Source organism: Lutjanus erythropterus, chromosome 22 (genome assembly GCF_056507025.1).
Source record: "Lutjanus erythropterus isolate fLutEry1 chromosome 22, fLutEry1.hap2, whole genome shotgun sequence".
NCBI lineage: Eukaryota > Metazoa > Chordata > Actinopteri > Lutjaniformes > Lutjanidae > Lutjanus > Lutjanus erythropterus.
The window spans coordinates 22900175-22927056 of NC_139338.1; the positions used below are offsets into that span (position 1 = coordinate 22900175).

The 26882-nt window shown below is 39.6% G+C and overlaps 3 protein-coding genes across 3 annotated transcripts in view; 1 reads left to right on the plus strand and 2 right to left on the minus strand.

The window, feature by feature from the left end:
* lhfpl3 (LHFPL tetraspan subfamily member 3) overlaps positions 1-9072 on the minus strand; it is an 81688-nt gene extending 72616 nt beyond the window's left edge. Inside the window, exons 1-2 of the mRNA XM_084711007.1 lie at positions 8989-9072; positions 6622-7568 (exon numbers count right to left, since the gene is read on the minus strand). Coding sequence (XP_084567133.1) covers positions 6622-7057 — 436 coding nt within the window. The 5' untranslated portion in view covers positions 7058-7568; positions 8989-9072. The remainder of the gene's footprint in view (positions 1-6621; positions 7569-8988) is intronic.
* Positions 8883-18434, plus strand: orc5 (origin recognition complex, subunit 5). The gene is made up of 14 exons (XM_084711008.1): positions 8883-9148; positions 9551-9643; positions 11010-11195; positions 11585-11659; positions 13382-13493; positions 13833-13963; positions 14064-14112; positions 15121-15211; positions 15331-15386; positions 15678-15790; positions 15987-16034; positions 16125-16235; positions 17936-18048; positions 18156-18434. The coding sequence occupies exons 1-14, from the start codon at positions 9035-9037 to the stop codon at positions 18199-18201; spliced, it is 1338 nt and encodes a 445-aa protein (XP_084567134.1). The 5' UTR covers positions 8883-9034; the 3' UTR covers positions 18202-18434.
* A 1294-nt stretch (positions 18435-19728) lies between these two features.
* Positions 19729-24082, minus strand: guca1aa (guanylate cyclase activator 1Aa). The gene is made up of 4 exons (XM_084710725.1): positions 23701-24082; positions 21763-21912; positions 21574-21667; positions 19729-20664 (listed from the first exon to the last, which is right to left on the minus strand). Exons 1-4 carry the CDS (start codon positions 23896-23898, stop codon positions 20537-20539), a joined length of 570 nt encoding a protein of 189 aa, XP_084566851.1. The 5' UTR covers positions 23899-24082; the 3' UTR covers positions 19729-20536.
* Positions 24083-26882: the final 2800 nt, after the last annotated feature.

Genomic DNA, 26882 nt, shown 5'->3' on the forward strand with positions numbered 1-26882 from the left:
AGACAAGTTAAGAGTTTTACCAGCAAAAAAATCACGATATTCCACTGGTCGACTTCAGTTGCACAGAATTACAACAAGATCATGAATGTCTCTGAGCAGTTGGTGGGGTTTATGGCCGCAAGCTATTACAAGTGTTGACAGGACTGAGGATACAATCAGAACTGCTTGTGTTTGTAACAGCCAAGTGACGAGCTGCCGCCATATTTCTGTCACCAAACTGCATGCTCATCTTGCCCATTGTTGACAAACTGTAAAAGGGTCTCTGGGTGTTTGTCTTTGGAAAACGGATCATCACACAAATGGGCTTTCAGTCCAATCAGACATTTTTTGGACTATTGAGGTTTTACAAAAAGAACAAAGGATAGTTTGTGTGTGAAAAAAAAGTTGTATAAAGTATTTTGCAGCTCCAGAGGGAGCTAAGAGAAATCTGATAAACTCTAATAAACATCGGTTGGGGCAGAAGACTACAAGGCTGAAAATGAAGAAAAAAAAAATATGGGGGTGTGGAGTTAGAAAGAAGCGAGCTCACCAAACCTCTTTGCTTCATGCTAGCAGATCAAGGTTACATTAGTCACTACTCACATAACACACCGGAATCTCTGACTGAATTTCACCGTGGGCAAGTTTTCAGCCAGAGAGAAGAAGAGAGGCGTGTGGAATAAAAAGGAAGATGTCTGTGGTACTGCTGCATTAATTTGGATTTTTTTTTAATGGAGTGCAGTGTTAAATCAGTGGACTATTCTTTAAAATGAAACCATCTGACAAATTTAGAGGAGAAACTGTCAAAGTGTACAACCCTAAACAAGATGGTGGACCCAAATACAGACAGGACGAAGCAGAAACTGTTCAAAATGTGATTAATAAAGCAACAGAAAATATACAAAGCTCACCAGCAAATCCAGCAAGGGAAAACGAGTAACAACAAATGCAACAGTGAAACACAGGGTGTGACACAAGATGACGACAATAAACTGATGCAGACAGAGAGAAAGCAAGGACTATATAGACAGAGAACGAATCAGACACAGGTGAAAAGGACAAATATAGCAAGTAAAGTCAAGACACATAAGGCAGGACCAGGACTGCAAAATAAAACAGGAAATGACCAGATAAACCAGGAGACGGTGACAGAAATCTCTCTTTGGTGGAGCTGCTAACGAGATTGCCAGTGAAAAATGTTGGAAACCACTGGTTTAATCTTTTGAAATGTTGCTATTAACAGCGGTGGCCTAAAGGGTAGCAAAGCGAGCTTGTGACCAGAAGGTTGCCGGTTGAACTCCCCCGACCGGCAGGATAAATCGGGGTTACTCATTAGCACCACTGAGGTGCCCTTAAGCGAGGCCCTTAACCCCAACTGGTCCAATCAGGCTGCTCAGTGGCCCGTAGATCAAACTGTGTTTAAGCATGTGAAAGTGATCACAGCGTTCCTGCAAAAAAGAGGTTTACTTATCATATGTAAACCTGCTATGATTCATTGTTAAAGCCATTTTTCAAAGAAAAATGCCAAAAGTTCTCTTGTTCCAGTCTTGGTCTACAATATTAATCTAAGTATGTTTGTGTTTTGGACTGACAATAAAGCCATTTGAATGCATGAACCTAAAAATTATACTTAAGTACAGTACTCAAGTAAATATATTTATTTACTCTCTGACTGAATCAACTGCGACAGTTTCTGAGAATCTGCTCCCCTGACGTGGTGGGAAAAAACTGGGGAAAGCCAAACATGTGACTCAGAGGAATAAGACTCAGCTTTGATCCGTGACAAAAAAAACCCCTGCAAAGACTGAAACTGAAACCAGGCTGTGCCACTTATTGGGACTGTGATCGAGCTCCTCGTAGTTCCTCCTCTGCAAGATAATCCAACTCACAGCTGCTGGGGTTTCAGACGCTTGGGATAGTTTTGCTACTGCGGATTTTTGTTTTTTTTTGCAATGAAATGGGAACATAGTGTTTAGATTAGACCTACCAGCTGGTCAATGGCTCTACTAACCTCGATATCTAATCAATGGTCTATTAGATTGCAAGTCTGAGGCTGGTGGTCAGCAGATTTTTGGGACACATGTTCACCCTGAGTGCATATTTATCCGCTGTGTGTTTCTGCAGGCAAAAACAGAAGCACACTCTCGATGAATGTGACCACTATTGGTTATGACATTTAATTCTCACTTGTATGAGTATGATGATTATTTATAAACACAAGTTAGATTAATATGAGAATTCTGAACCATAAATTAAGCTCAGAATGTTTTCTTACCAGTTATTTTTTTGTCACAGTATTTGTTTGTCTGTGGGAGTGTAAATTGGTGTGATGCCACTCATTTTCTGACAGGAATAAAATCAAATCTCTTGTGTTTGGCTTAAAATTACAGCTCCTTCATTTACATACTTGTTCATTTTTTCCTGAATCTTTATTTCTCACATCACGTTATAAAGTTCACCTCTCTCACCAGTAAATGATGAGTCAAGGTCATTTGAATGACAGGCCTGCTGATTAAACATGTTTTCTTCCATTTTTGACCTGCTATCATAACTATGGTAGCCGCTACTAGCACAACACACTCAGCCACTGCTAGCACGGGACACCCAACTCTCAGACAGAACGGTCTGTGGTTGATTAAAATGTGTTTTCTTCTATTTCTGACCTGCCACCATAACAACATTAGCCACTAGAAGCACAACACACACAAATCTCAGATAGAACTGCAGTCGAGGCTAGCTGTTCGAAGCTACATTAGCCACTACTAGCTTAAGACTTAGCTTTATGCCGCTAAAAGATGAAGATGTCATTCGTAAGCACACATCATATTTTATTGTACAGTAAGAAACCATGACTTGATTTTGACATAAGAATACATAGATTCTGATTTTTTTTAAGTGATTTTTCACAACAGGTCTGAGGAGGTGATCTTAAAGGGTTAAAAATACATTTTTTCATTTCATCTCAACTTTAAAAATTCAGGCACATGAATATTGGAGGATTTTAAAGGAGAGCTCCAACAATTTTTACTCTTCATCTCTGGTTGAGGCTAGACTTTCAAAGCTATAGTAGCTGCTACTAGCAGCGCTAGTCTACGGTTGAAGATAGCAGTTTCAAAGATACATTAGCCACTGCTAGCATAACACAATCAGCCGCTACAAATCTCAGACCTGCCTGTGGCAAGGCTAGTTGTTCGAAGACACATTAGCCACCACTCGCATAACATTTTTATTTGCTACCAGCACATACTCATACTCATATCTCAGACAGAGCTGTCTACAATCAAGGCTAACAGCTCAAAGCTAATAGCCACTATTGGTGTAACACACTCAAATCACAGACAGAACTGCCTGTAGTTAAGGGTAACAGTTTGAAGCTACATTAGCAGCTAGTAGCATAACATCTTCAGCCGCTACTGGCACAACACATTCAAATCTCAGATAGAAATGTCTGTAATATCTTGGACTATGGGTAATGTAGGCCCAAATTTTGACAAGAAATAAGCATGTCTGGAAGAAGAAGACATTCTTGAAAACATTAAAAAAAAAACAAAAAAAAAAAACAGTCTGACTTTGTCACAGAAGGGCAATGCTAAATCAGTGGAGTACTCTTTTAAAGTGATTATTAAATGGGTGGAAAATAGCAAATTGGTTTTAAATGCAAATGACACCAAAAGCCACATATAATAATAATGAGGATAAAATTGAAAGCGCTGTACTTAACATGTGGAATTATTAAAATTGAATAACTACTGGGAGTCAAGCTACAAATTAATCTGACATGGACGGCTCATATTACTGACCTTTCGAAAACAGTTTCCATAGTGACAAAAAAATGGCAGAAACGGTTAGACAAATTGTGGGCTTCTTATATAAAGTTATTGCTGTGCAGTGCATGTCAATGCAGCTCGGAGGGATGTGGACAGATTGCAGATTTCATCAAAGAAAGTAGAAAGAATGATTTACTATTATAGAAGTTTGAAAGGAACTGATATTAGCGTGAGATAAGCATAAAAATTACATGTTATCAAGAATAACACTGAAATTAAATGTTTACAATATATATATTTGATGGATTGTAGAGTATAATTGCACCATCATTATGTGTATAAAAGTGTGGGCGTGTGATGGTTATGTAGCCTATGCGTAAATTAAATGTTTTTATTGCAATTTAAATGTGAACTCTTGGGAGACTAGAGCTAAAAGAGATCCAAAGAAACAAATAATAGGCAACATTTCCAGAATTTATAAGTCTTGTATTGAGATTGGTGTATTCTAAAATCCTTAAAAAGCTCTGGTTCTGTTGCTCTGTAGTTAAAATCTACTAAAAAAAAAAAAAAAAAAAAGAAAAAATGAAGAAAATGAAGAATTTCCTGTTGTACACTGAAGTATTTGGCAGAGATAAAAAGCTGAGCTGCACCAGTTATTTGAGAATATAATTTTGGAGGGGAATCAAGATCTGTGCACATGCAGGAAAATTTCTCTGCCTGCTTCAGAGAGGATGCTGGAAATTTCACAAAAAAATAATTAAAGGCAGAAAGAAGCTCACACTACATGTCCCTGCTCCTTTGATTCTCCTTTCTTGTTCCCTTTCACGTGTTTTTCTTTTCATTCAATGTGCACGAGGGACCCTTTCTGTTCTCACAAAGAGAAAAAGAATAATTTCCATGTTTCCAGTTGAACAGCGATCACAATGTAAACCACAGAAACAACTGAGGACTTACCTGTTTCTATTATGTAGCTCAGAGTTTAACGTTTTATACTAACAGAAATTAGTCTTTCACCTTTTTTTCTGGATCTACATTGGAATAAGTTGCATACTAGGGACTGAAAATACAAATATTAGAGCTTCAGGTTGAAAAACATACTATAATAACATTTCTGGTCACATATTTATGTCACATATCTGTTTGGTTAACCTCAAGGTCCAGTATCAGTAAAACATCTCCAACAAAACTGTACTGCGACTCTAAAAAGATGCCTGTATCTTTTCATTGTCGGCACACAGAGTATTTTTCACTGCTCCTGTGTGAGGTCTGTATGTTCCCCCAAGGCTGTTGTCACTCCACCTACACTTCAGACAGTTACATAATGTTTTATCGGGGCTTTAGTAACCACAGAAATGCTCTATAATGGGGTCTCACAGGACGAAATCTACTTTGCAGCCAAACTGTTGAAGTCTATGGCCTGAAGAGAAATTCAGAATTTTGGGGAGAAAGTTATGTACATTTGGACGCTGCTCAATTTTTTACAGTTTGAGTAAAGAGATGAGGGTAAAACGAGCTCAAATAAGAGTTCCTGATGTGCAAAAATCTGGATTTTGGGGTCAAAGCTGTGTACATTTTGACTCTGGTTAGTTGTTTTTAGTGGTGTAAGAAAATCTCTATACACTTGGGTTTTGTGATATGTATTGATTCTCAAAACGTTTCTTAAATCCATTTGTGTAATAAGTGGGATAATGTACAGTGAGCAGGTCATTATTACAAAATAAACACTGACAGGTTGATGTAGGATCCTGACGACCAAAAGAATTTAATCCATTTATATGATTGTAGAAGAAAACTCTTACTCATTTGAACTCATGTGAGTATCCTGTCTTTTGGAGTCTATGACTGAAAGCAGAACATCTGGACTCATGTGTAAAAGGCAAAGCAATGTACATTTTGACTCTGGTCAGTTGTTTTCGTTTGAAAAAAACAGGAGAACATCTGGATTTTGGGGTAAAAGCTTTATATATGACTCTGATCAGTTGTTTTCAACCTAAAATCCTTTGCAGTGTGAGTGGGGAAACTGTGATAAAATGTTTTTTTTTTTTCCAGTAAATTATATGATTGTAGAAGAAAACTACAATTTGAACTCTAATGGGTAGCCTATCATGAATGACTGAAAGCAGAACATCTGGATTTTGGGGTAAAAGGCAAAGCTGCATTTTGACTCTCGTCAGTTGTTTTCATACTAAAGTTGATCCTTTTTACATTCGTAATGTTGAAATGAGGGTAAAACAGACGATTTTGAGTAAATTATTGATATTTAGAATGAACTTGAAGTGAGCATCTACTGGTGTCTCAGTCCTGAAAAAGCAGAACATCTGGATTTTGGGGTGAGAGCTTTGCTCGTGACTCGGATCAGTTCTTTTCAACCTAAAAGTTTTTACAGTCTCAGTGGGGAAATGGGGACAAAAACATTTTTTCCAGTAAATTATATGATTGTACAAGAAAATGACAATTTGAACTGAAATGAGTATCCTATCTTTTGGGATGTGACTGAAAGCAGAACATCTGGAGGCAAAGCTATGTACATTTTGATTCTGGTCAGCTGTTTTCTTACTAAACCTGACAACATTTAAAAGAGGGTCAAAACAGACAATTTCCAGTAAATTATACGATTTTACTAATTTCAACTTGAATTGAGAATCTATTGGGAGTTTATGCCCTGAAAAAGCAGGAGAACATCTGGATTTTAGGTGCAGAATCTGTGCATTTTCAACTGTTTTATAGACCAAACTTCAGTCTACATTCTGAAGTGGCAGTTGAGGGTGATTTTGGGCAGTTTCTAGTAAAATGTATGATTCTTGGAGCTGCACAGGATCAACACTTCGAACAGTTTCCTAAACTCCCACCTGTAGTTCATCAGAGAGTCTCCTACCTGCTGCCAGCTGCATCCAGCCGCAGATCTTGTACACGGTTCCGGTGCTGCAGAAGAAGAAGAGCGCGAAGCAGCCGATGCAGGTGAGCACCAGCACCATGGACATGCCGATGAAGAAGGAGGCGGCCTTGAACGCACCGGAGGGGATGGCGCTGAACTCGGTGAAGCTGCCCTGACAGGTCAAGTCCCGGGACAGCCCGTTCCCGATGCAGTAGTGGAACAGACCGAAGTAGCCCGCCTGCGGGGTGTCCACGCCGTCCCCGATCCAGTACGGCTGGATGAAGCACACCACGTTGACGATGGCGAAGAGGATGGTGAAGATGGCCCACAGGACGCCGATGGCGCGGGAGTTGCGCACGTAGTTGGTCTGGTAGATCTTGGCAGCCTCGGAGGCGGGGAGCATGGTGGTGGTCGTGCTGGGGGCCCCGGGGACCATCCTCCGGTCTGTGGGCTCGGTGCTCAGGATCAATGAACCTGTCCTCCTCAGCAAACTCACATCTGCAGCATCTGGTCCGGAAAATCACAGTCTGGTGCGGAACTTCGGTCTAACGCTGCTTTCTGGTTTTATTCTGATATTATTTTAATTTATTGTGTCTGACTTTATTCAGTCACAGCATCACTGCGCTCTCGCATCCATAACAAGGTCGGATTTTGTTTTCTACTTGTGTTTTCCCCTGATTTTCATTCATCACTCTGCTCTGACAAACGTGCGCTCCGGATAGAAAAAAAAAACCAAAACACACAAGCTTCATGAATCCATCCTCTGTCCAGATTTATCCCACAGCTGTCCCAGAAATGTCCCTACCTGAGTCATCTGCGTCCACAGCCGGAGACTGTTGTTATCCTAACACACAGGTCCGTCTCTGTCTGTGATTCAGTGTGTGAGATCTCGCTGAAACGGTCCGTCTGTGCTCGACGCCGACAGACCAACAGCCGCAGCTGAGCTCCTATTGAAACAGAGTTGGAGGATAGCCGTGGTTATCACAGGGCCAGCCCACATCCCTTAATCCCAGGCTGACGTATTATTCCTGTAACACCCGCGAAATCTTAAACACACACAATGACGATCATAAAAACAACACGGAGCCTAAAGTCGTGTAATATGGGATAATCATATAATCCCTAACCGACGAATCAAAAATAATACCCCAAATACATGAACGAGAACGGACCAAGAAACTAAAAATAATACACGCAGTGCACATATTCGACAATAATAATAGCTAAATAATTAAATGATAATTAAAACTAGCATAAAATCTCTGGAGTAACACTTCAGTGGACCTAATGTCGTTTGTTTCCGATGAAATCATTATAAAACTATAATAATATTGCAAAATTCTGCTGTGTGCAGGTTTATCCTGTAAAATATATTGTATTTTATTACGTGAGACCTGTATTAACATATTCGCCAGGTTTCTGTGTCCAAAAACTAGGATAAAGACGTTATTTGTAACCCTAATGTGTAATGTTTTATAGTTTAGCCTATACTAAACTATTGGTGCGTTTGGGGTAGCTGATTACATGTAATCGGGATTAATTAATCAGATCATTAAACTATAACTATAATCAGCCCACGTTACGTTTGAAAAACGTGAAATTAGATTATACTTAAATTGTTAAGGATTACTTGATTAAGAGAGAAAAACGAATATTTGGAGAATTCAAAATTTTGTGGCTGCATCAATTCTTTAAGGTTTATTTCGAATATTAATACATAATTTACATGTACGAAAAAATACAATAAAATAAATATAAAATAGGAAAATAAATAATACTCACTACAAGGTGAATTCGGAATTTCTTGGTGTTGTTGTGGAGCTTTCGATCTTATCACATCTTCCTCATTGACTTAAACAGATACTTAGAAAAATTTAAAAAATGTTTAAAATAATATACAGTGTACGTCTTGGCATCATTTATCATCTTTTATGGTAATATTTAATCCAAATATAATAGCTTGCTTAATCGTGTTTTACGTTTTACGATGATTTCTTTTAATTTTATAAAACGCGTTTTTGGAGCCGAAAACTCCATTACCCATGAATCTATGTGCACTGTTTGATTGGCTGTTGGCTGCAGACCGTCATTTGACGTAATCGGAAGGCGCGCGCGAAACTGCTGTAAGCGTCCTCGCTTGTGTGTTCGTTTTTCCTACTTTAACTTAACTTTTCGCCGCATTTTAAGTTGGTAACACCTTTTATATTCAGGTATGGATATTCTCACGGTATCCTGTCGTGTTCACGGTAAATAGTTTTCTTACAGATTTCATCGTTTCGCTCGTATTTTGACTGAATACCGGAGGGAAAGTCTCCAGTCTCGTGAAGCTAACGTTAACCTGCGTGTTTGTAGCCGCCTGTCACTGACCTGATCACGGTGGGATACACACGGTGCTGTGGTCGGTAGTCCGAAGATGACCACGGTGTCACAGCATCCGGGATATGACGACGAGAGGCTGCAGAGGGTGGAGGAGCAGCTGCCCTGCAGAGAGGTCCAGACTGGGATGCTGTTGTCGCTCATGGGACAGGTATGTAGACTGCTGTCAACTCCTGCCAGCGCTGGAGGGGCGATAGCCTGAAGACAGTGGTCTTTAGCTTCAGTTAGCATGGTGTTTTTACCAATAGTGGAATGTAACTAAGTACATTTACTCAAGTACTTTAATTTGTATGAATTTGAGGTACTTGTATAACTTTGTTCTTGAGTTTCCCGTTGTACTTCTACTCCCATACTTCTTGAATATTATACTTTTTACCTTTTACAGGCTGACAGCTTTAGTTACTAGTTTCTTTGCAGATTACTATTTTTCATATCCATAGCTACATGATAATAAAAGCTGATAGAGGAAGGCTCATTTGTTCAGATTGTTACTGATCATAATGAGAAGTCACAAATGTATTGAGTAAAAATGTACTGAACTTTGTCCTTGCAGCCACAGCAGTACAGCTACCCCTCAATCTTCATCTACGGTCATCGGGGTTCAGGAAAGAGTCATGTGATGCAAGTTTTGCAGAAGGAACTTGAGGTGAGAGAGAGACATTGGCTGTCAGTTCAGGGACCCTCGTGGCTGAATGGTGTTTGTATGTGCACATGTACAGGGAAGGGGGTCCAAGTTTGTTATTAACGTTACTGCAGTACTATCTCCCCCTCTAATCAGGATTGCGTCAGTGTCAAGAGCTGGACTCACCGACCGCTCGAAGATTATATAAACCCTAAACAGATGCTGACATTTCATCACTTTAATCATACTGAACTTCTTTGATCAGACTGCTGAAAGAGTGCTTAGTCCTTGAAAGCACCAAAAGTTCAGGATGGCACCTCCATTCCTTCAATAAACTGTACTATTGCATTTCAGAGAAATCTCATGTGCAGTCTCTCTGTGCACAAAAGGCTTTGTGTGTGCATTTTGAAAGTGTACATGGGCCTGTATTTTTCTTCATTACATTTAGACAGAATCACTAGGTGTATGATTTAGAAAAAAAAAGGAAAAAGGATTTTTTCCTGCACTTTGTGCTTTAACCTTCAGAGAGACACTACATTGGAGGAGTGACCACCAAAAATGTGTCTTTCTTCTTATTATTATTAATATTTTAAATAATGTTTTTTAAACCCACATTGTTTGCTGTTGCTCAACATCATCATGCGAGAATGAGCCAAATCAAACTCCTTCAGCACTACAAACTTAATTGTCCATTTGTGAAGAGCAAAGATCAACAAGACCCAGCAAAAAAAATCCTTTTTTCCATTCCGTTTTCTTATTTTGCCCAGTGAATGTGTACATTTTAAAAAAAAAACATTGTATTCTCTGTCTGCATCTGCCAGTAGGCCATCACAATGAAAGTAGGCATAATAATATGTTAATTCACTAGAACAGAGACTTGATGTTGACTGCAAAAAAATATGTACATATATATCAGCATCGGCAGTCGGCCAGAATGAGTTGAAAAATATCAGCATATTGGAAAAAATCCAATATTGTTCATCCCTAATGTTCTTTACTGTAATATAAAACAAAGAAAAGCCGCATATCCTTTCACTGGAGAAGAACCAGCAGATATTTGGCATCTTTGATTAAAAAATGGCTGAAATTATGAATTTTCAAAATAGTTGCAAATTAATTTGTTTTTCAATCAACCATTTAATTAAGTGACTAATCTTTGCAGCTGTATAACTAACTTATATTTCATTTAACATCCCATTTCTTTTATTATGTAACACTAAATTACAGCAGAGCTGTGACAAGCACAAATCTTAATACTTAATTGTCATTAACGGCAGATTATTATAATGTTCTGTGGGCCACAAAAGGAGAGAACCAGCACAATGTGAAGACGTGAATTAACTCCACAGAACTGATCATCTTTCCTCATTTGTCCTTCTCTTCTCTGCAGCTGCCTCACGCCACAGTCAGCTGTGTCGAATGTGTTTCCGTGGCGCTGCTGTTTGAACAAGTGCTGCTGTCCTTCTTCGGCTGCGATGCCGCCTCGCTGCTCCCCCGCAGTCCCTCCCTGTCTGACTTTGTACGCGTCTACAGACAGCAATGCTCCCAGTCTCCTGCCAAGCAGACGCGATACATTGTGAGTGTCGCGCTCTTTACATCCCAACCAGAAAATCACTCCTCACTTGGCACTCCAAGACACTGTAATCCACAGCATGTCAAATGATTCATTCTTTGGACGTGTCACTTAAATGTTTGTATGATAATATGATTAGTAGTGATAACATATGCAAATAGATGCTAAACAAAGCTCCAGATGCATTAGCCTGAAGAAAATATGTGTGATTCTCAGCCAGCACAGGAGCAGGTTTAATCTAGTGTTTTGGCTTCATCATTCTTTTAGATTTTAAAGTGAGCTCGTAGCATATAAAGCAGTAATGTGCCGTGATAAAGCAGACATTTACGACCTCTGTTTTATGGAGGATGGATGTTACAAAATAAGCTCAAATGCACATGTATGTTTTTCAGGTGATGGAAAAAGCCGAGCTTCTGAGAGACGCCGATGCCAATCTCCTCCCTGCTCTCCTGCGTCTTCAGGAATTGGTGAGAAAGAAAGTGCAGCGAGTTCTTTGTGTTATGTGTCAAGTGAGGCGCTTTATTGTTGTTGCCCTGTGTGGATGATGAAGAGTGACTGGAAGAGCTTCTTTTGTAATGAGTGACCTTGAGCTGAGAGTGTGGATCTCGTTCGTAATGCTGTTAGGAGAGAAAGATGGCAGCCGCTCACAGCATTTTAATTAAAGACATCAATGGGAGCAAAGACTTATGCAGTTATTTGTGTTTTATTGCTGTGAAAGCTAATTGTTTTCTGGTGGATTGTGAGAGTCGAGAGGAATCTGTCTTTTCAATGTCATGCAGCTTCAGTGCTGCCACGCAGGATTTGAAGTGATAATTAGGATGTAGATTTACATGGATGCGGAGGATGACGGGATGATGAAGGGTTGTTTTGTCTCCAATGTGGATTATGATAATTATTATTATGGCCTCTCTGCACAGAGGTTAACAAGAGTGATTGACTGTCCAGGGTCAGGGTGTGTTTTATAGTCACAGTGGCAGAGAGGCAGGAGGTTAGAGCCTGTTCTCTCTTTGTAAACCTGCCAAACTTCAAGTCTAATTGGATCAGGATGTGTTGTTGTGTCAGCACCTCATGATACCTACTAAGTAAGTCCTTCAGGGATACATCCATCTAACTTTTTCTCTCTCAATAATAATTTCAGGGTACTCCAGTTCAGAATATCAAGTACCAGTGCTCACTTTCTCACACATTTAAGGTCTAGTACCTCACTGGGCCGAAATCATTAGGATAATTTTTATTTAAGGCACCGCTGTGACACTAAAAACTGAGCCTGATATGACTGACTGAATTTAATTGATAGCAAAACACCTGATTTTACAATGACATTCAGTGGAAGATTATACTTCTGAATTCAGTGACTGCCTGTCTCACTCCCTGCCAGACTCCGTTCAGATATTGCTCAATTTAACTGTTACAAACATCTACTACTTCTTATTAATCATTTCTTATGACTCCTGAAAAGACACTTACATATCCAGTGAGCTTAATTTTAACTCTATGTGAAGTGAATAAACATGAAACGGACAAACAGAAACAGTTGTTCTGACCTGGAATGGAAATTTCAGAGAACGACATGCTGGCTGTAGCATGTTACTGTGCTCAGGACGCTTTACCAACCTGGAACATCGGTATTTGACGCCCTGGGAATTAGACTCAACAGTCAACTGTCTTTCTGGTTCGTTTACAAACGGCTCAAACAAATCCTAAGGATTCTACCTTTAATTTTTATTTAGTTTTCATAAACAACAGTACAATACATACATTTCCCTCTTATAAAAAATAATAGCATAGCATAGGTAAATATACAGGCACAAATTTCACTCTTGGGAAGGATGGTATTTAATGTGTGTAAAAAAATAAAAAATAAAAATTAAACTGGAGAAAAGCAACAAATCATACGACATTCGAAAAGGCTGCAACATGGGAACATTTTGCTAACGTCAGTGATTAATTGCCTAAATCAAAATGAGTGCTGATCCACTTTCTGTCTGACTGCTGACTTTTAAATTCAGCACAAAATAAAATCTGCAAAAACTTGGACACAAATACATACAACACACAAATTCAAAGTAACAGTGTCTGTAGCCATGGAGACGCAAACCCACTGACCCGTTAACACAAGTGTTGAGTCCACTTGTTGTACAAAAACCACCGTTATGTAACATGTTTGTACACACACGTGTCCTTTTCAGGTGGAGGACAACGTTACCGTCATCCTGCTCAGCGAGATCGTCTGGGACAAGTTCAGACCGAACACCGGCTGCTTCGAGCCCCTTCTGCTCCATTTCCCTGACTACAGCAAAGGTAGAATCGTTCACACACACACACACACACATGCGTGCTACATCAGCCAGTGTCATGAATAACTCCCACCACACTGCATGCATAATGGTGACACACACTTTGCGGATGCGGTGCGAGATGTGAGATTTGTACCTGTGATTTTGTTCTAACACTTCAGGCAGTGTCTGTGGAGGAATATCAGATTATTAAACACCACTGTATAAATTCAGCACTTAGAGTGAATCATTGTACTCGATATGTGAGAATCTGTGGCTCTTTTGGAGACACATTACCTTTTATAATATCTCTGTTGTGTGACTGTAGTAACAGTGGTTTGTCTGTCCGTTTGTCCATTTGTAGGTGAGCTGCATCAGATTTTGTCCCAGGACAGACACCCCTCATATTCTGCAGAGCTTTACTCCTCCTACATCAACATCCTGCTTGGAGTTTTTTACTCGGTGTGTCGGGACCTCAGAGAGCTGCGTCACCTGGTCAGCCTCACACTCACACACCACCTCAAAGATTTTTCATTGTTTTGATTTTCTTTCAGACTTTCATCACTGACTTCTCTTTTTTCCTCTTTTCAACTAGGCTGCCCTCAACTTTTCAAGGTTTTGCGAGCCGTTGGCAGAAGGAAAAGGTAAAGAGGCGTATTCATTCATCTGACAGCTGATCAATATTTAAAAATACCTTATTTTACCCTTTTCTTTGTGTTAGTTTGAAGAGAGAGATCATTCTATCATGTTGAGATGCCCTTAAGCGATTTGAACTTCTCTATATTTCTCTAAAGCTGCATTAGTTAATTTTTGGCCACTTCCAGGGAAGCAGAACAAGCTGCAAGCAACAACGCCAACATAATATCAGTATTTAAAGGTATTATGGTGAATGTGTTGGCAGACATTTACCTATTTACACATTGTACAGGTGTACATAATAAAGCCGTCACTTTCATTCAGTGCACTTGGAGTAGGACAAGAAGAAGGTAACTCACAAGGCTGATAAACAGAAAACATCTGCAGGCACATCTGCAGGCAGCCTCGTCAGATGTTAGTGTCCAGCTATAAACGTTTGCCTAAACGTCTTCAGTCAAAATTGTCTATTCAAATGCGAAAAGCTAAAAGAGGCTAAAATGCTCCGTATGCCATATCAGCAACACGACACCTCTCGCTTCAGTTTCATCGTCTATATCCATAGAATATGTGACAAAATTACCAATAAAATTCTGTGAAAGGCTTTATTTTTTCCAGTTCCAGGGGAAAAAAATCACACTGCCTTCTGGTTACTGCTCCTTTCTTCTCTTCAAAACCCTTCTGCAAACTCAGTGTAGCCCTGGGCTGGCAATAACAGCGCAGCAGCAGAAACAACCACAGGCATGTGAGCCACCGCAGTTCAGTGAGGTAGCCATCATGGACAGCGGCACAAGCGTTAGAGTTGGGACCTGCAGAGTTGGTTGATCATTCAGCACTACAAGCGACCCTTTTTGATAATGTTAAAAGAATTGATATGACAAGCTTTAATTATTTTTTCTGTAGAGTTTTCCTTTCATTTTTCTTTGCCTCTCTGATTACATCCCTTTTCTCCTCCCTTGAGTTGTTGCATGGTATGATTGTGGCTTTTTCAACAATGTTGCTCCGTTTTATGTTTTCAGTGAAAGAGACGGACGCACACAAGCTGTGGAAAAACATTGAGCCTCATTTGAAAAAAGCCATGCAAACCGTTTACCTGCGAGAAGTCTCCAGGTCTGTGTTCTTTACGTCACCTGTTTATGGATCACGCCACCTTTGATCTAACAGCTCATTCCTTTGATTCTGCCCGTTTGCTGCGGGTTATTCTCATCATTGTGTGTCTCCTCTTTTAGTCTTCAGTGGGAGCAGATGCAGCAAATGGAGGAGAAGGAGTGTGGAGCCTTGAGAGGTACCAACACACACACTGAGCGCTGTTGCTCTCAATGACGTAATATTATTGCAGAGCAGATGTTAAACTGTAAAGGCGCTGATAGGGTGCAGCGACACTGTGGATTCATGCTGAAATTAGTTAACAACTTGTAGCAGTCAGACCAAAAATAAATCACAGTCACTAAATCTTGGGTCTCACTAAACATCATGCATTAATGACGAACTGTATGCAGGTCTAACGGAGGATGTAAGCACACGTTTTTCCTTTTTAATTTAGCATATCTGACTCGCTGCATTTACGTTCCCTCAGGTTTATCTGCTCACACTCACGTTGAACTGCCTTATTACTCCAAGTTCCTGTTGATTGCTGCCTACCTGGCGTCCTACAATCCTGCCCGCACAGATAAACGCTTCTTCCTAAAGGTAGACGAATTTTATCTTAAAAGACTGTACACCAGCTAATCTCCTGTTGATATTATACTTGCATATTTTTTTATGTGGATTAAGGGTCTAAGGATGAAGGTTGTTGTACATTGTACAGATTGTAAAGCCCTTTTAGGCAAATTAATGCATCTTAAATTGTCATTGAGTGTGATGTCCTTCTGTTTCCTCCCAACAGCACCACGGAAAAATAAAAAAAACAAACTTCTTGAAGAAAAATGAAAAGGTGATCGTCTTAACATAACTTTGGCTTTGATCTGCATCACTTTTAGCTCTAACCTGTTAATATAATAACATATTTTCTCTTATTTTCTAGACGAGTAACCATCTTCTGGGGCCAAAGCCCTTCCCTCTGGACCGCCTGCTCGCCATTTTCTACAGCGTGGTGGACAGCAGAGTCGCCCCCACTGCCAGCATCTTCTCCCAGGTCAGAGTCCAGTCAGCAGTTACTTTTTACTGCACTTCACTAAAGTTTCAGAACACTGCTCACATACGGTATAATTAAAATGTACCCGTCCTCTGACAAAAGAAACTAGAAAAGGCTCGTCAGGCGCTCTGGTAGCTCAGTTGGTAAAGCATGCATCCAGTGTACTAAGGAGGCGTCCTCAGCAGCAGCAGTGGGTTCAATTCCAGCATGTGGCCCTTTGCTGCATGTCTTCCCCCCACTCTCTCCTCCATGTCCCGTTTATCTAAAAGCTGTCCTGGAATATTAGGTGGCCACAGAGTGACTTTCTGTGGTCACAGGCCATCAAGGCATGGTAAATGTCCAACCCTGGCACAGTATACGGCCGTCCGTATAACTGAGAGTGTAGTTTGAGATGTCCTGTCAACAGTTTTACAGATGGCCTGGGAAAAACTGGAAGAAAATTGGAAACGGAAATACCTCAACAACCTTTGGATGGACAGCCATGAATGTTTGAAGATATAATGAAGACATAATACAGACATGATTCTCAGATGAGGAATCCTACTGACAACTGGCAGCAACAACACAACAGTGATGTCAAATCCACAGTGATAGAGGCAATATGGAGGACACAGACGTGGACAGACGGTGAAATACACTGCGCTGGCACTTTGGGAGTAGGATTCTGAGCAGGCAAAGCTGTAAAGCTTGCTCATCAGCAAATGTCGTTACTTATGCCTACACCCTCACCACAACAACCCCTTGCAGACACGTTGGTGATGTGTCTGGACACACAAATCAGATCTTATCACTTGCAAATACAGTGTGGACAGTGTCTTAAAGAGATTTGAGAAACAAAGCCTTTGTTAGATTTCAGTGTGCAGGCGAACTGTCAACACACATATGACACAACTTATTGGAGAAACTTAGATTTAAGAGCACAGATTTTTTTTTTACATTTGCCTGTTTTGACAGCTAAAATGACTTCTGGGGAAGGCCGTCATCTATTGATGGTGAAGAGAGTCTGTGATGACAAGACTAGTCGAATAAAGGACAAATAAAGACGTGCATGTTGGTCACCAAAACATTAAAACTATTATTCAAAACAGCAATTTAATTAACCTTGATAACTGTCTGCATAAATGCTTCTCATTGCCCTTTTCAACACTACCATTTGTGTTGCCGTTGCTGTGAATTAAATTGAGCTCTGTAGAGGTTTAATTTTGTCCTTCATTTAGTCCTGCTGTGCTTGTAATCTTTCTCCATGATTGTGACTCGCAGAGTTAACCGCAGGAGGCCTCCCGGGTCTGTGAAGTGGCTCCTACAGACTATAGAAAATAAGTTAATTTCACTTTTTCCCCCCATTTGACAGATAAGCAAATGAAAGTGAACGTACACTACAATAATCAGAGGATTTTAAATGATTATGTTCCCCATTTCGAGGTGTAAATTGCCCACCCTTTCATATTAAGTCAAGCCGAATGACCACAGCGTCTCTGATGAGAGCTTTCTACCCATATGGTCATGAGTTTCGGGATCCGTGGCCAAACGCTGATCTATTTATGGCCCGGAGCATGAAATGGTTTTAGGAAATTAGGCTCGACCCATATCTGTGCAACTGGCTCTCATCATTTAGCCCCTCAGCATCAAAGTGTGGAAAATCTGCGTTTAAAGAAGCGGAACAAAGACTCATTTCGGTTTCTCTCCGTTCTCCATTTTAGATCTCCTCATTGGTGACCTTACAGCTGTTGACTCAGGTCAGTCATGACGACCAGCTCGATGCCCCCAAGTACAAATGTGCCGTGTCCATGGACTTCATCTGTGCCATATCCAGGTGTGTGTTTGTTAAAACATGTGACTGAGGCTGACAGCAGGATTATTCACCTTTTACAGTTTTTTTTTTTCACTGAAAATGTGCTCTGTGTGATTTTTATCTTCTAGGACGGTGAATTTTGATATTGTCAAGTACCTGTATGACTTCCTGTGAGCTTCCTGTGAAAAAAGGAGAGATGACACTCAGTGACGGGAAGACAGCAGGGAGGATTTACACACTTAAAGACCAGCAGTTGGAAAAACGAGGCACTCACACTACTGTTGTGGAAAATTAATCCAATTATGTTGCTGCCCCCTTGTGGTTGATGAGTGAACTTATATTTGTTTGTAAAGTCTCTTATCCATGTTAAATATTTGCATTTGTAGAAAATAAATGTCATATTGGCATATTTGCTTCATTTATTTATTTATTTATTTTCAGTTGAAAGCCTATCTTTGTGTTTGCTGTGTATTTAAAGCTATTGTTTATTTTTTATTATGATACAAAGGTTTCAGTATAGAATCTTGTTCATTCTACTGAAAATAATGAGGAAAAAAGGTGAATGTGATGCAGGTTTTGCGTGTTTGCCTGACGTAAAGCAACCCCGACACCACGCCGGTGAATCATCGTCCTTGCTCAAAGGGAAAGTTTGGTTTCCGTGACGTGTCACCTCTGTGTTCTATGTATGAGGCTGGAACTGAAGTCATGAGATACCGATACAATAATGGAGAAAATACACAAGCTTTTATGAAGAGTTTTTGTCTAAAAACAATAAGATTGTCCCCTTAATTGGACCCCAGTTTACTAATAAGTAAGTGATTCCTGTCCTTATGGCCTTGTGAACCCTTAAAACACACCAAAGTCTACAAACATTTTTATTCTCTTTGTTTCCAAAATGTTTTTTAAATTGGCCTAAAATTCCCCAAATTATCCAGAAAACAAGAGAAAGAAAGCAAAGATTAGAAGAAATACTGAAATAATTAAAAAAAACTTTTCCTATGTTAATATAGTGATCTTGAACCACTGAACCAGACAAACTGTCACTTTAATTTAAGCCCCACTGTTTAGCATTTGTAAGCAGTATATATTAACAATTATTATACACTATAATGGGCTGGTGTTTAAGCAGATAATGATTGACAATATAGTTATAATAGATTAAATATGTCTTCTCAGGCATAGCAATAATTATCAAATACTGTACATTTACAGACAACGGAAGGTTATAAATAATTTATTGTGTGTACATACTTGGCCTGACCAATACTGGGTTTTTGGGGTCGATTACGATATTAGGAAGTTAAAAAAAATTCTTATATTGAACTGTATCCGTCATAATGTTGAACCGCCATGTTTCTGTGGTAGCCCAGAACTGACAAACCAAACACTCGTGCGAGTTTCGTAGCCACCTTAATTTGGAAGGGGAGTGTCAGCGAGTGATACTCAGTTGGTTGCAGTCTACCAGCTCACCAGTAGATGCTGCTAAGTCCTTCACACTGGTCCTTTAAAGTTAAAGTTTTATTAAAAAAACAAATCTGCCCTTTAAGGAGCTGGCTCATTTTATTTCAGCTGTGTTGAGGAGATTAAATTAACCTTTAAAGTTTTAATTTTCTTGGCTGTTGATTAGTCCAGGCCACAATTCAGCCACGACTTGAATTAATGTGCAGTGTGTTTGGTGCATTAAGAAAAAAATAAAACAGACTTGCCTTTTGTAATAGCAAATCCTTCATTTTTATTGTACAAATGAGCAACAACAAAGGTGATTTATGTCTGTATTTCTGCTGAACAGGCAGCAAATAATACAAAGGAACACCCACACAGAAATGTCACAAAGCCAGCGTTTTGCCTTTTGTTTCAGCTTTAATCATGTTAAGTTAAACAAGGTGAAAAATATATATATATAAAAAAGGTAAATATTTGAATTGTGTTAAATCTCTCCAGCAACATTTACCTGTTCCTGTGCTACAGCCTCTGACTTGATCAAATTAGCATGGATGTTACGAACACTGCAGAGTCAGAGCGTCCTCCTGTTTTCCCCCCACAGGCAAGAACGGGTAAACAGAGAGTTGAGTAATTTGATGCAGAGGAACTCAGACCCAGGGAAAAAAAAAGACAGAGATTTTGGAAACATTGAGTGCATATAATTGCCACTCTGCTCCACTATCTCCCTCTTTTATCCCCGGAGGTATCGGTTGGTAAGTGGACCGTCTGAGAGATCATCCCTCACGCCGAGCTGGCCTTGGGAGAGCTCAACATCATTAAACAAGGACAATGACCTGTTCGCAAAGGTTGACTGAGTCATCCCGATGCATTTAAAGTGCATGTGTGTCACCCTTTCACAGATTACACGTAAGAAATGTCAGTGTTTGCAGCACACTGGCATTATATTAAACTGGATTCAATCTTAATAGAAATCTCAGTCTATAAATGACTTTCTGACCCGAGGCGATGTACCGAGGCTCTCGGGTTAAATCGTGAATGAGGATGAGGTAGTCGCGCTGGGCGGGTACTAAACGCTGTGCCTCCTGTTGTGGATCATGGCCACAATGTGGGTGAGGTCCAGACTTTTTATCATCACCTCCATGAAATCTTCATCGCTGCGAGCACCGGCCACGAACTCCTCCAAGGAGAGCTCGCCTGTCAGAAAGATTGAAAGGCATGAAAGTATGATTGTTTTCCACTTCAGACTTCCCAAATTACATTTTTAAAAAGAGCGCTCCACTGATTTAGCTTTTAGCTTAGGCCTTTTAGCATTTAGCTTTACCTCCCAATGGACAGTTAAAACTGGGTTCCCGTGGAACCTTAAATCAGAGAAATTAAGGTAATAAATTCTTTTTATTATTGTCAGTCGTGATTGAAAGCTATAGTAACAAGCTAGAGATAAGCCAAGGTGATGCAAGGTCTAAGATGTAAGTTAAAACACATTAATTGGAGAAAAATGCATTTCAGAGGTCAGTGATCAGCAGGAAACAGAGCAGGATGTAATTTATGCCAACAGACTTTCACATCAGGGACCAAGTCGGGGTGAAACACGAGCTCTGGAGATTTGTCTGATTCCCAGGCTAGTGTGTTATGCCAGTAGATGCTAATGTAGCCTCAAGCGTCTAGAATCAAGCAGAGATGAAGGGCAGGCTACAAAGGTCTGGTAAGCTCACTTTTTTTCCCCACACCTCGAGGTTTCTTTAATTTTTAAGCTTCAAATATTTTCAGCAACCAATGATGTTTATCATAATCCAGTTTACCACTTCACACAGCACTCTCTGAAGCCACAAAATTATTTTTTATACAACTTTTCTTTCTCAAACTTTGGTGTGTAAAATCACTGCAGTTCCCCTTTAAGTCCTTGTGCAAAAGTTGAATTACAGTTGCATCCTTTGTGAAAGGTTTAAAGATTGTTATTGTGCTCGGCAGCCACCTACAGTGTATCTTCTTATTATGCTTGTTGTGTTTCCTGACAGCAGTGGAGCTGATGAACGTCTAAACACTGTCCACCCACCATCGATTCCTTCCTAAATCTCTGTGTACAGAGCCAGAACACACACTCACCGTCTCCATTTATATCAATCCTGTCAAACACGCGGTTAGTGAAATCCTCCGCCGTCATGTCCTGATTTTCATTCCCATTGATCGCACGGATGGCCTGTGGGAACAGAGTAAAATCAGCATGTGCCATGTTGAGGGCAGAGCCTGCTGGGAAATCCAGTGTTGTCGCAGGTGCATGCTGGCGTACTGTACCTTTATGATGTTGAGGAGTTCATGGCGGTCAATGCAGCCGTTTCCGTCCACGTCATAAAGTTTGAAATACCAGCGCAGCTTGTGCTCCATCTTTCCTCGCATCACCAGACTGAGAGCGGCCACATACTCCATGAAGTCTATGTAACCATCCTGCAAAAACAAACAAACATCAATAAATTATTACGCACGACCATCTTTCTTATTATAAAACCATTTTCAGCCATTCAAAGTAATAAAGCAGCAGGGGCATCAAAAGTACACAATTTATACTCAAGTAGGAGTAGAAGATTCTTCTGTCTTTTGTCTTGTTATATCTCTCATGTGTTTTTACATCGTTCTTGTTGTTTAATCTTTTACGTCGTTTTTTGTTTTACGCTGTTATACATCTTGTTACATGTTTTTCTCCTTTTTTGTCTTTCACATCACCTTTGTCTTGTTACATCTTTTAAGGCATTTTCGTCTTGTCATTTTTGAAAATTCTGTTACATCTTTTATGTCTTTATTCCATCTTGTTTCATGTCTTATGTCTTTTTGTATGTTATATCTTTTGCGTTTTGTTATGTCTTTTACATTTTGTTACATCTTTATATCTTGTCATGTCTTTTGCCTCGATTTTCATCTGCTCACATCTTTTTTGTGTTCTTACATCAACCATGCTTGGTGAATACACCAGGGAATCGTCTTTTTGGGTTGAAATCAGTCTTGATGTTAAAAAAATAAAATAAAAATAATCAATAATTCTCCTAAAAAAAATCCATTAAAACTAAAGTAACTAGCCTGTTTTGAAAATGTAAGGAGTAGAAAGTACAGACATTTATGTTAAAATGTAGGGAGTAAAAGTTAAAGACAAAGTACAGATACCAGCGAACTCTACTTAAGTACAGTAACAAAGTATTTGTACTTTGTTACTTCCCTGTATCTCTGTAAATCAGTCACTCAGTTAAAAGAGAGTCATCTCATCTCAACTCCACAAGCTATCTGTGCGAGCTGAAGCGTGCCAGGATGGAGGATTATCTCCAGGGTCTGTCTGAACACAGGCGACAATCTTGGCATCAAAGCATTGTCTCCCAGATAATCTCACAGTTTAAATCATGCATAAAGATTACCGCAGCAGCCTTTTGTGAGCCGGGGGGGGGGGGGGGACTAAATATAGACGTGCGGCTTCTCAGACAGACACATCCTGCTATGACCCTGTCGCACGCTCCGAGACACTTTTAATTAATCTGCGAGGGTCAAAATGTCTTCAAAGCTTGCTGCTGGGAGGTCACTGCATCGCTTGGATGTTGGAGGGAACGTGTGACCCTGAACGATGCAGATGTTTTCCAATTTGGACAGCATGCTAAAAGTTTTAAAAACTTTTCTGCTCTTGCCCTAAGAAGCACTCAGAAGTCAAACAGGGGACCATTTTACTCAAGTGTTTTCATCGATTTTAGTGCTGAAACAGTCAACCTTTTCAACATGAAGGAATAAACACAGGTGTTAGCAATGATACTAATTAAGGCTCCATTCCATTCGGGTCAGACAGAGTCAGGGTTCTGCATGTTTGTTTTGTTTTGTTTTATATAATTGAAAAACAAATATTTTTGCATTTTAAGACTGTATATCAAATGAAACAGGCAACGTGTAGGTGTCACTTTGGACTAAATTAACTTTAAACTGGGATGGACATTTTTTTCACTATTTTATAGACTCAAGGATTTATCACGTGAAAAACTACAAATCCCAGGGGAAACGTCACACCTCGCCACCTTTAAAACGCCCCACTCAACAGTCAAAGTGTAAACCTGCTTGAATTTAAAGTCATGCTATGCAGGATTTTCCCAAAAAAAACAGTATTCAGGATGCGTTACAAACCCAAAGCATCATTATTTGACATTCTGAGAATAAGACTCAACAGTCAACAATCCGTCTGGTTTAAAAAACGCAGCAGTATCTTACCTTATTCATGTCAAAGGTTCGGAACATCTGCTCTATGTAGGCGTTGGCCTCGGGGTCCAGCCCTCTCAGGCCGAAGAACTGCTTGAACTCGTGCAGGGTGAGCTGACCCGACGGGCACTCGGTCATGAACTTCTTGTACCAGAGGTGCATCTCGACCGCCTGCAGGTCGTCCACGGTGCTGCTTGTTGAGTTTCCCATTTCTCTCTGACACCTGGGTGTGTGTAGATGAGATATCTGGAGCGTTTAGGAGCAAACCTCTTAGCCCACTTGGTCTACTGTGAAGCGGAGGGTTTCCCTCTTCACAGTCACACAACAATGGGACTTTGGGTGAGAGCAGAGGCTGGCGGGGGCCTTTTGTAGCCTTCCTCTCCCCTCTGTGTTCTCCTTGGGTCTAATCACTGGCTGTAATCCAGGCGGACATGCAGATGATCGGCTTAATCGGCCCATTAAAAGGTTGTCTGTTCCATCTCCATCCATGTTTACCCTGAGAACCGCTGACAAACACAATGCAGCTTTCATCCCTCACGTGGAGACGCAGGACATCCATCACAGTCATGCTTCTGAGCTGGTGGGATTCCCCTTAATCAGCACATACACTCAAGTATGAGCAATGCAGCTTTAACAGTGGTGGAAGAAAGGCTCAGATGCTTTACGTAACTGTGGTGCAGGACTTTTACATGGCAAGACAAAGGCACCCGACCTCGCTGCGACGGTCGCAGCTCGGCCGGCGACTCCTGTGTCCATCCGATCTTGCTGCACCACGGTTGAAGGGTGTGGCCGTGGCGTGGCATGGACACGAAATTGCTATAACTTTATTAGAAAGTGCTGCTTCTCCTAACCGGGGATGTGCCTTCAACTGTAGAAAATACACTGACTTCGATGAGTAACTCACATAACCCCACATCAAAAAAACTTGACCTGCTCCTTTAATCATTGATAAATGAATGTTTATTAAACTTTAATGTTTGCTTCTCTACTTCTGTTGAATTCTATAAACAAACAAACAAAAAGAACAAACAAGATCACAAAATATTTTTCGGTAGGGAATTTTATTTGGATAACACAGTTTGAATCAGCCGTGACTGATTGAAACAGTAACTTAAACATTACAGTTTATCAAAACACTGCAGAAAGCTTTTTGATCTTAGTGTCAATACCAGAAACCATGAAAATTATACCACAACCATTTCCTAGTGCTTTTGAATTAAATCAAGTGTCACATCCCCTTTGTTTTTACCTCAGGAACTTATGATCATATTTGAAAGCAGTATTATATTCAGCAGCTATGAGTGCATTAATGTAACCAACACTTGGTAAAATAAAAAAAAAAAGACAAAAAACACAGATATATGCATGTCAGTACTTAAACCTAAGAATAAATGTGTTATTAATGAAAATATATGCATTGATATAAAAGTAAAAATAAAAAATGTCACCAGTAAATGCAGCTGTGGGTCATTTTAAAGTAACACTTCACTTTTCATTTCTCACATTGACTGTCCAGAAAACATCAAACTGACATTAGTGGTCTCTGGAATACATTCAGCAGGAACTTTAGTGTTTCTTTCTGGCCATAAAAGTTGCAAAAGTTTCAGATTATCACAGGAAAACCACAGTAAGCAGCATCTCCACAGGTAACTGGTGTAGTCTATGCAGTCGCTGCCGTGTAAGACTTCCCAAAAAACAACAGATGTTGCAGCAAAATGACATATTGTTAAATATTCAGACAGGCACAGATGTAAAAAATAAAGTCAAATAAAGAACATTTGGCTGTTGGTGTTATGATGAATTCTACATGCATCTTTCTATCAAAAATCTTATCCCGCCTCCGCTGTAGTGCAATAATGTAATATGGAGAAGGCATACAGTGTGTACACCTCCCACATATTTTACCCTAGTTTGCATTACCCTGCAACACATTTGCATTAACAGTCATATCAGCTGGTGTCCGTGATGAATGGCAGCAACAGGGTTTTTACCATTGTGTCTCACATAGGGATCGACCGATCATCGGATCCGATATTCAGCATTTTTACAATTATCAGAATCCATAAATCATAAAATGACCATGATATGTCATAAGAGATCAAGAAAACGTGCAAAGTTGAAATACTGGCTTCTCAGTCAGCAGGTTTAAAATTTCCATTCCTCGTTTGTTTTGTTTCACATTAATCAGTTAAACTTAATGCCGAACGCTCACCAAATTAGTGGTTGTGTCTTTCTCAGTTGTAAGAAATCATTAATTACCTTTTGAAGGAGTAGATGTCCAACTCCAGATCGTGTATTTTCAGAGCAGCGGGCTTTTATTTTCAGTTATAAACAGCTGGGTGGGTTGAAACAACTCGCTTCAACCATAGATTGTATATTAAATAGGATTTCATTTGGACTGCAGTACTAATTTTTGAACACTAGGGACTTAAATATTCCTCCTTTCATTTAAAAATGTGTTACTGTGGTATCAATCAATGTTCCGCCCACAACACTATCTGATTTGTTATATTATTATTTTTTTTTAATGCAAATGTAAGTCATTATGACGACAGCTACTCAAACTACTGTACTTAGGTCATTTTCTTTGAGACTTTTATTATTTATCTTTTCAAGCTTGTAATTTTACTTTTACTTAAGTATTCATTACTCTGTGTAATCTAAATAGATACTTTGAAAATCAGAATTTACTACAGAATTAATATCTAAACCTATCATCTGAATTTTTGTAGTCAATAAGTCTATCTGATTGCAAACAGACGAACAACGCTGGAGTTTGGAGTAATTAAGACTGAAGAATTGGAGAAACCTCAAATTACCTTTACCATTAAATATCAACGATTACAAGATAGTTTTTGAGAATACTTTGTACTCTTACCAAGATTTTTTTTTACCCCAGTAGTTTTACTTATAGTTGAGTAATATTTGAGTAACAGCACTTAAATTTAAGTATAAATTTTCATTACTCTTTCCACTACAGTTCTAATAACGTGTATCAGCCCTAAAACACAACCTTATCGGTCGACCCCTAGTTTCACATATAGCTTGAAATATAGTTTCCAACATTTTGGAAGAGCTTTTTCTGACAATAACAAAATATGAAATAAACACATTGTGTAACCACACATACAAATATAACACTACTACTGTAAGACTATGTGTTTAAGAGCTTAAAAAAGTAAAAAGCTGTAGTG

Excerpts from the sequence above, each read along its gene's own strand:
- orc5 (XM_084711008.1), top strand. The coding sequence starts at position 9,035 with ATGACCACGGTGTCACAGCATCCGGGATATGACGACGAGAGGCTGCAG. Across the intron at positions 9,644-11,009 it reads TTTTGCAGAAGGAACTTGAG|CTGCCTCACGCCACAGTCAG; the intron begins GTGAGAGAGAGA and ends TCTTCTCTGCAG. Across the intron at positions 11,660-13,381 it reads TCCTGCGTCTTCAGGAATTG|GTGGAGGACAACGTTACCGT; the intron begins GTGAGAAAGAAA and ends TGTCCTTTTCAG.
- guca1aa (XM_084710725.1), bottom strand. The coding sequence starts at position 23,898 with ATGGGAAACTCAACAAGCAGCACCGTGGACGACCTGCAGGCGGTCGAG. Across the intron at positions 21,913-23,700 it reads GAACCTTTGACATGAATAAG|GATGGTTACATAGACTTCAT; the intron begins GTAAGATACTGC and ends TTGTTTTTGCAG. Across the intron at positions 21,668-21,762 it reads AACTCCTCAACATCATAAAG|GCCATCCGTGCGATCAATGG; the intron begins GTACAGTACGCC and ends CTGTTCCCACAG.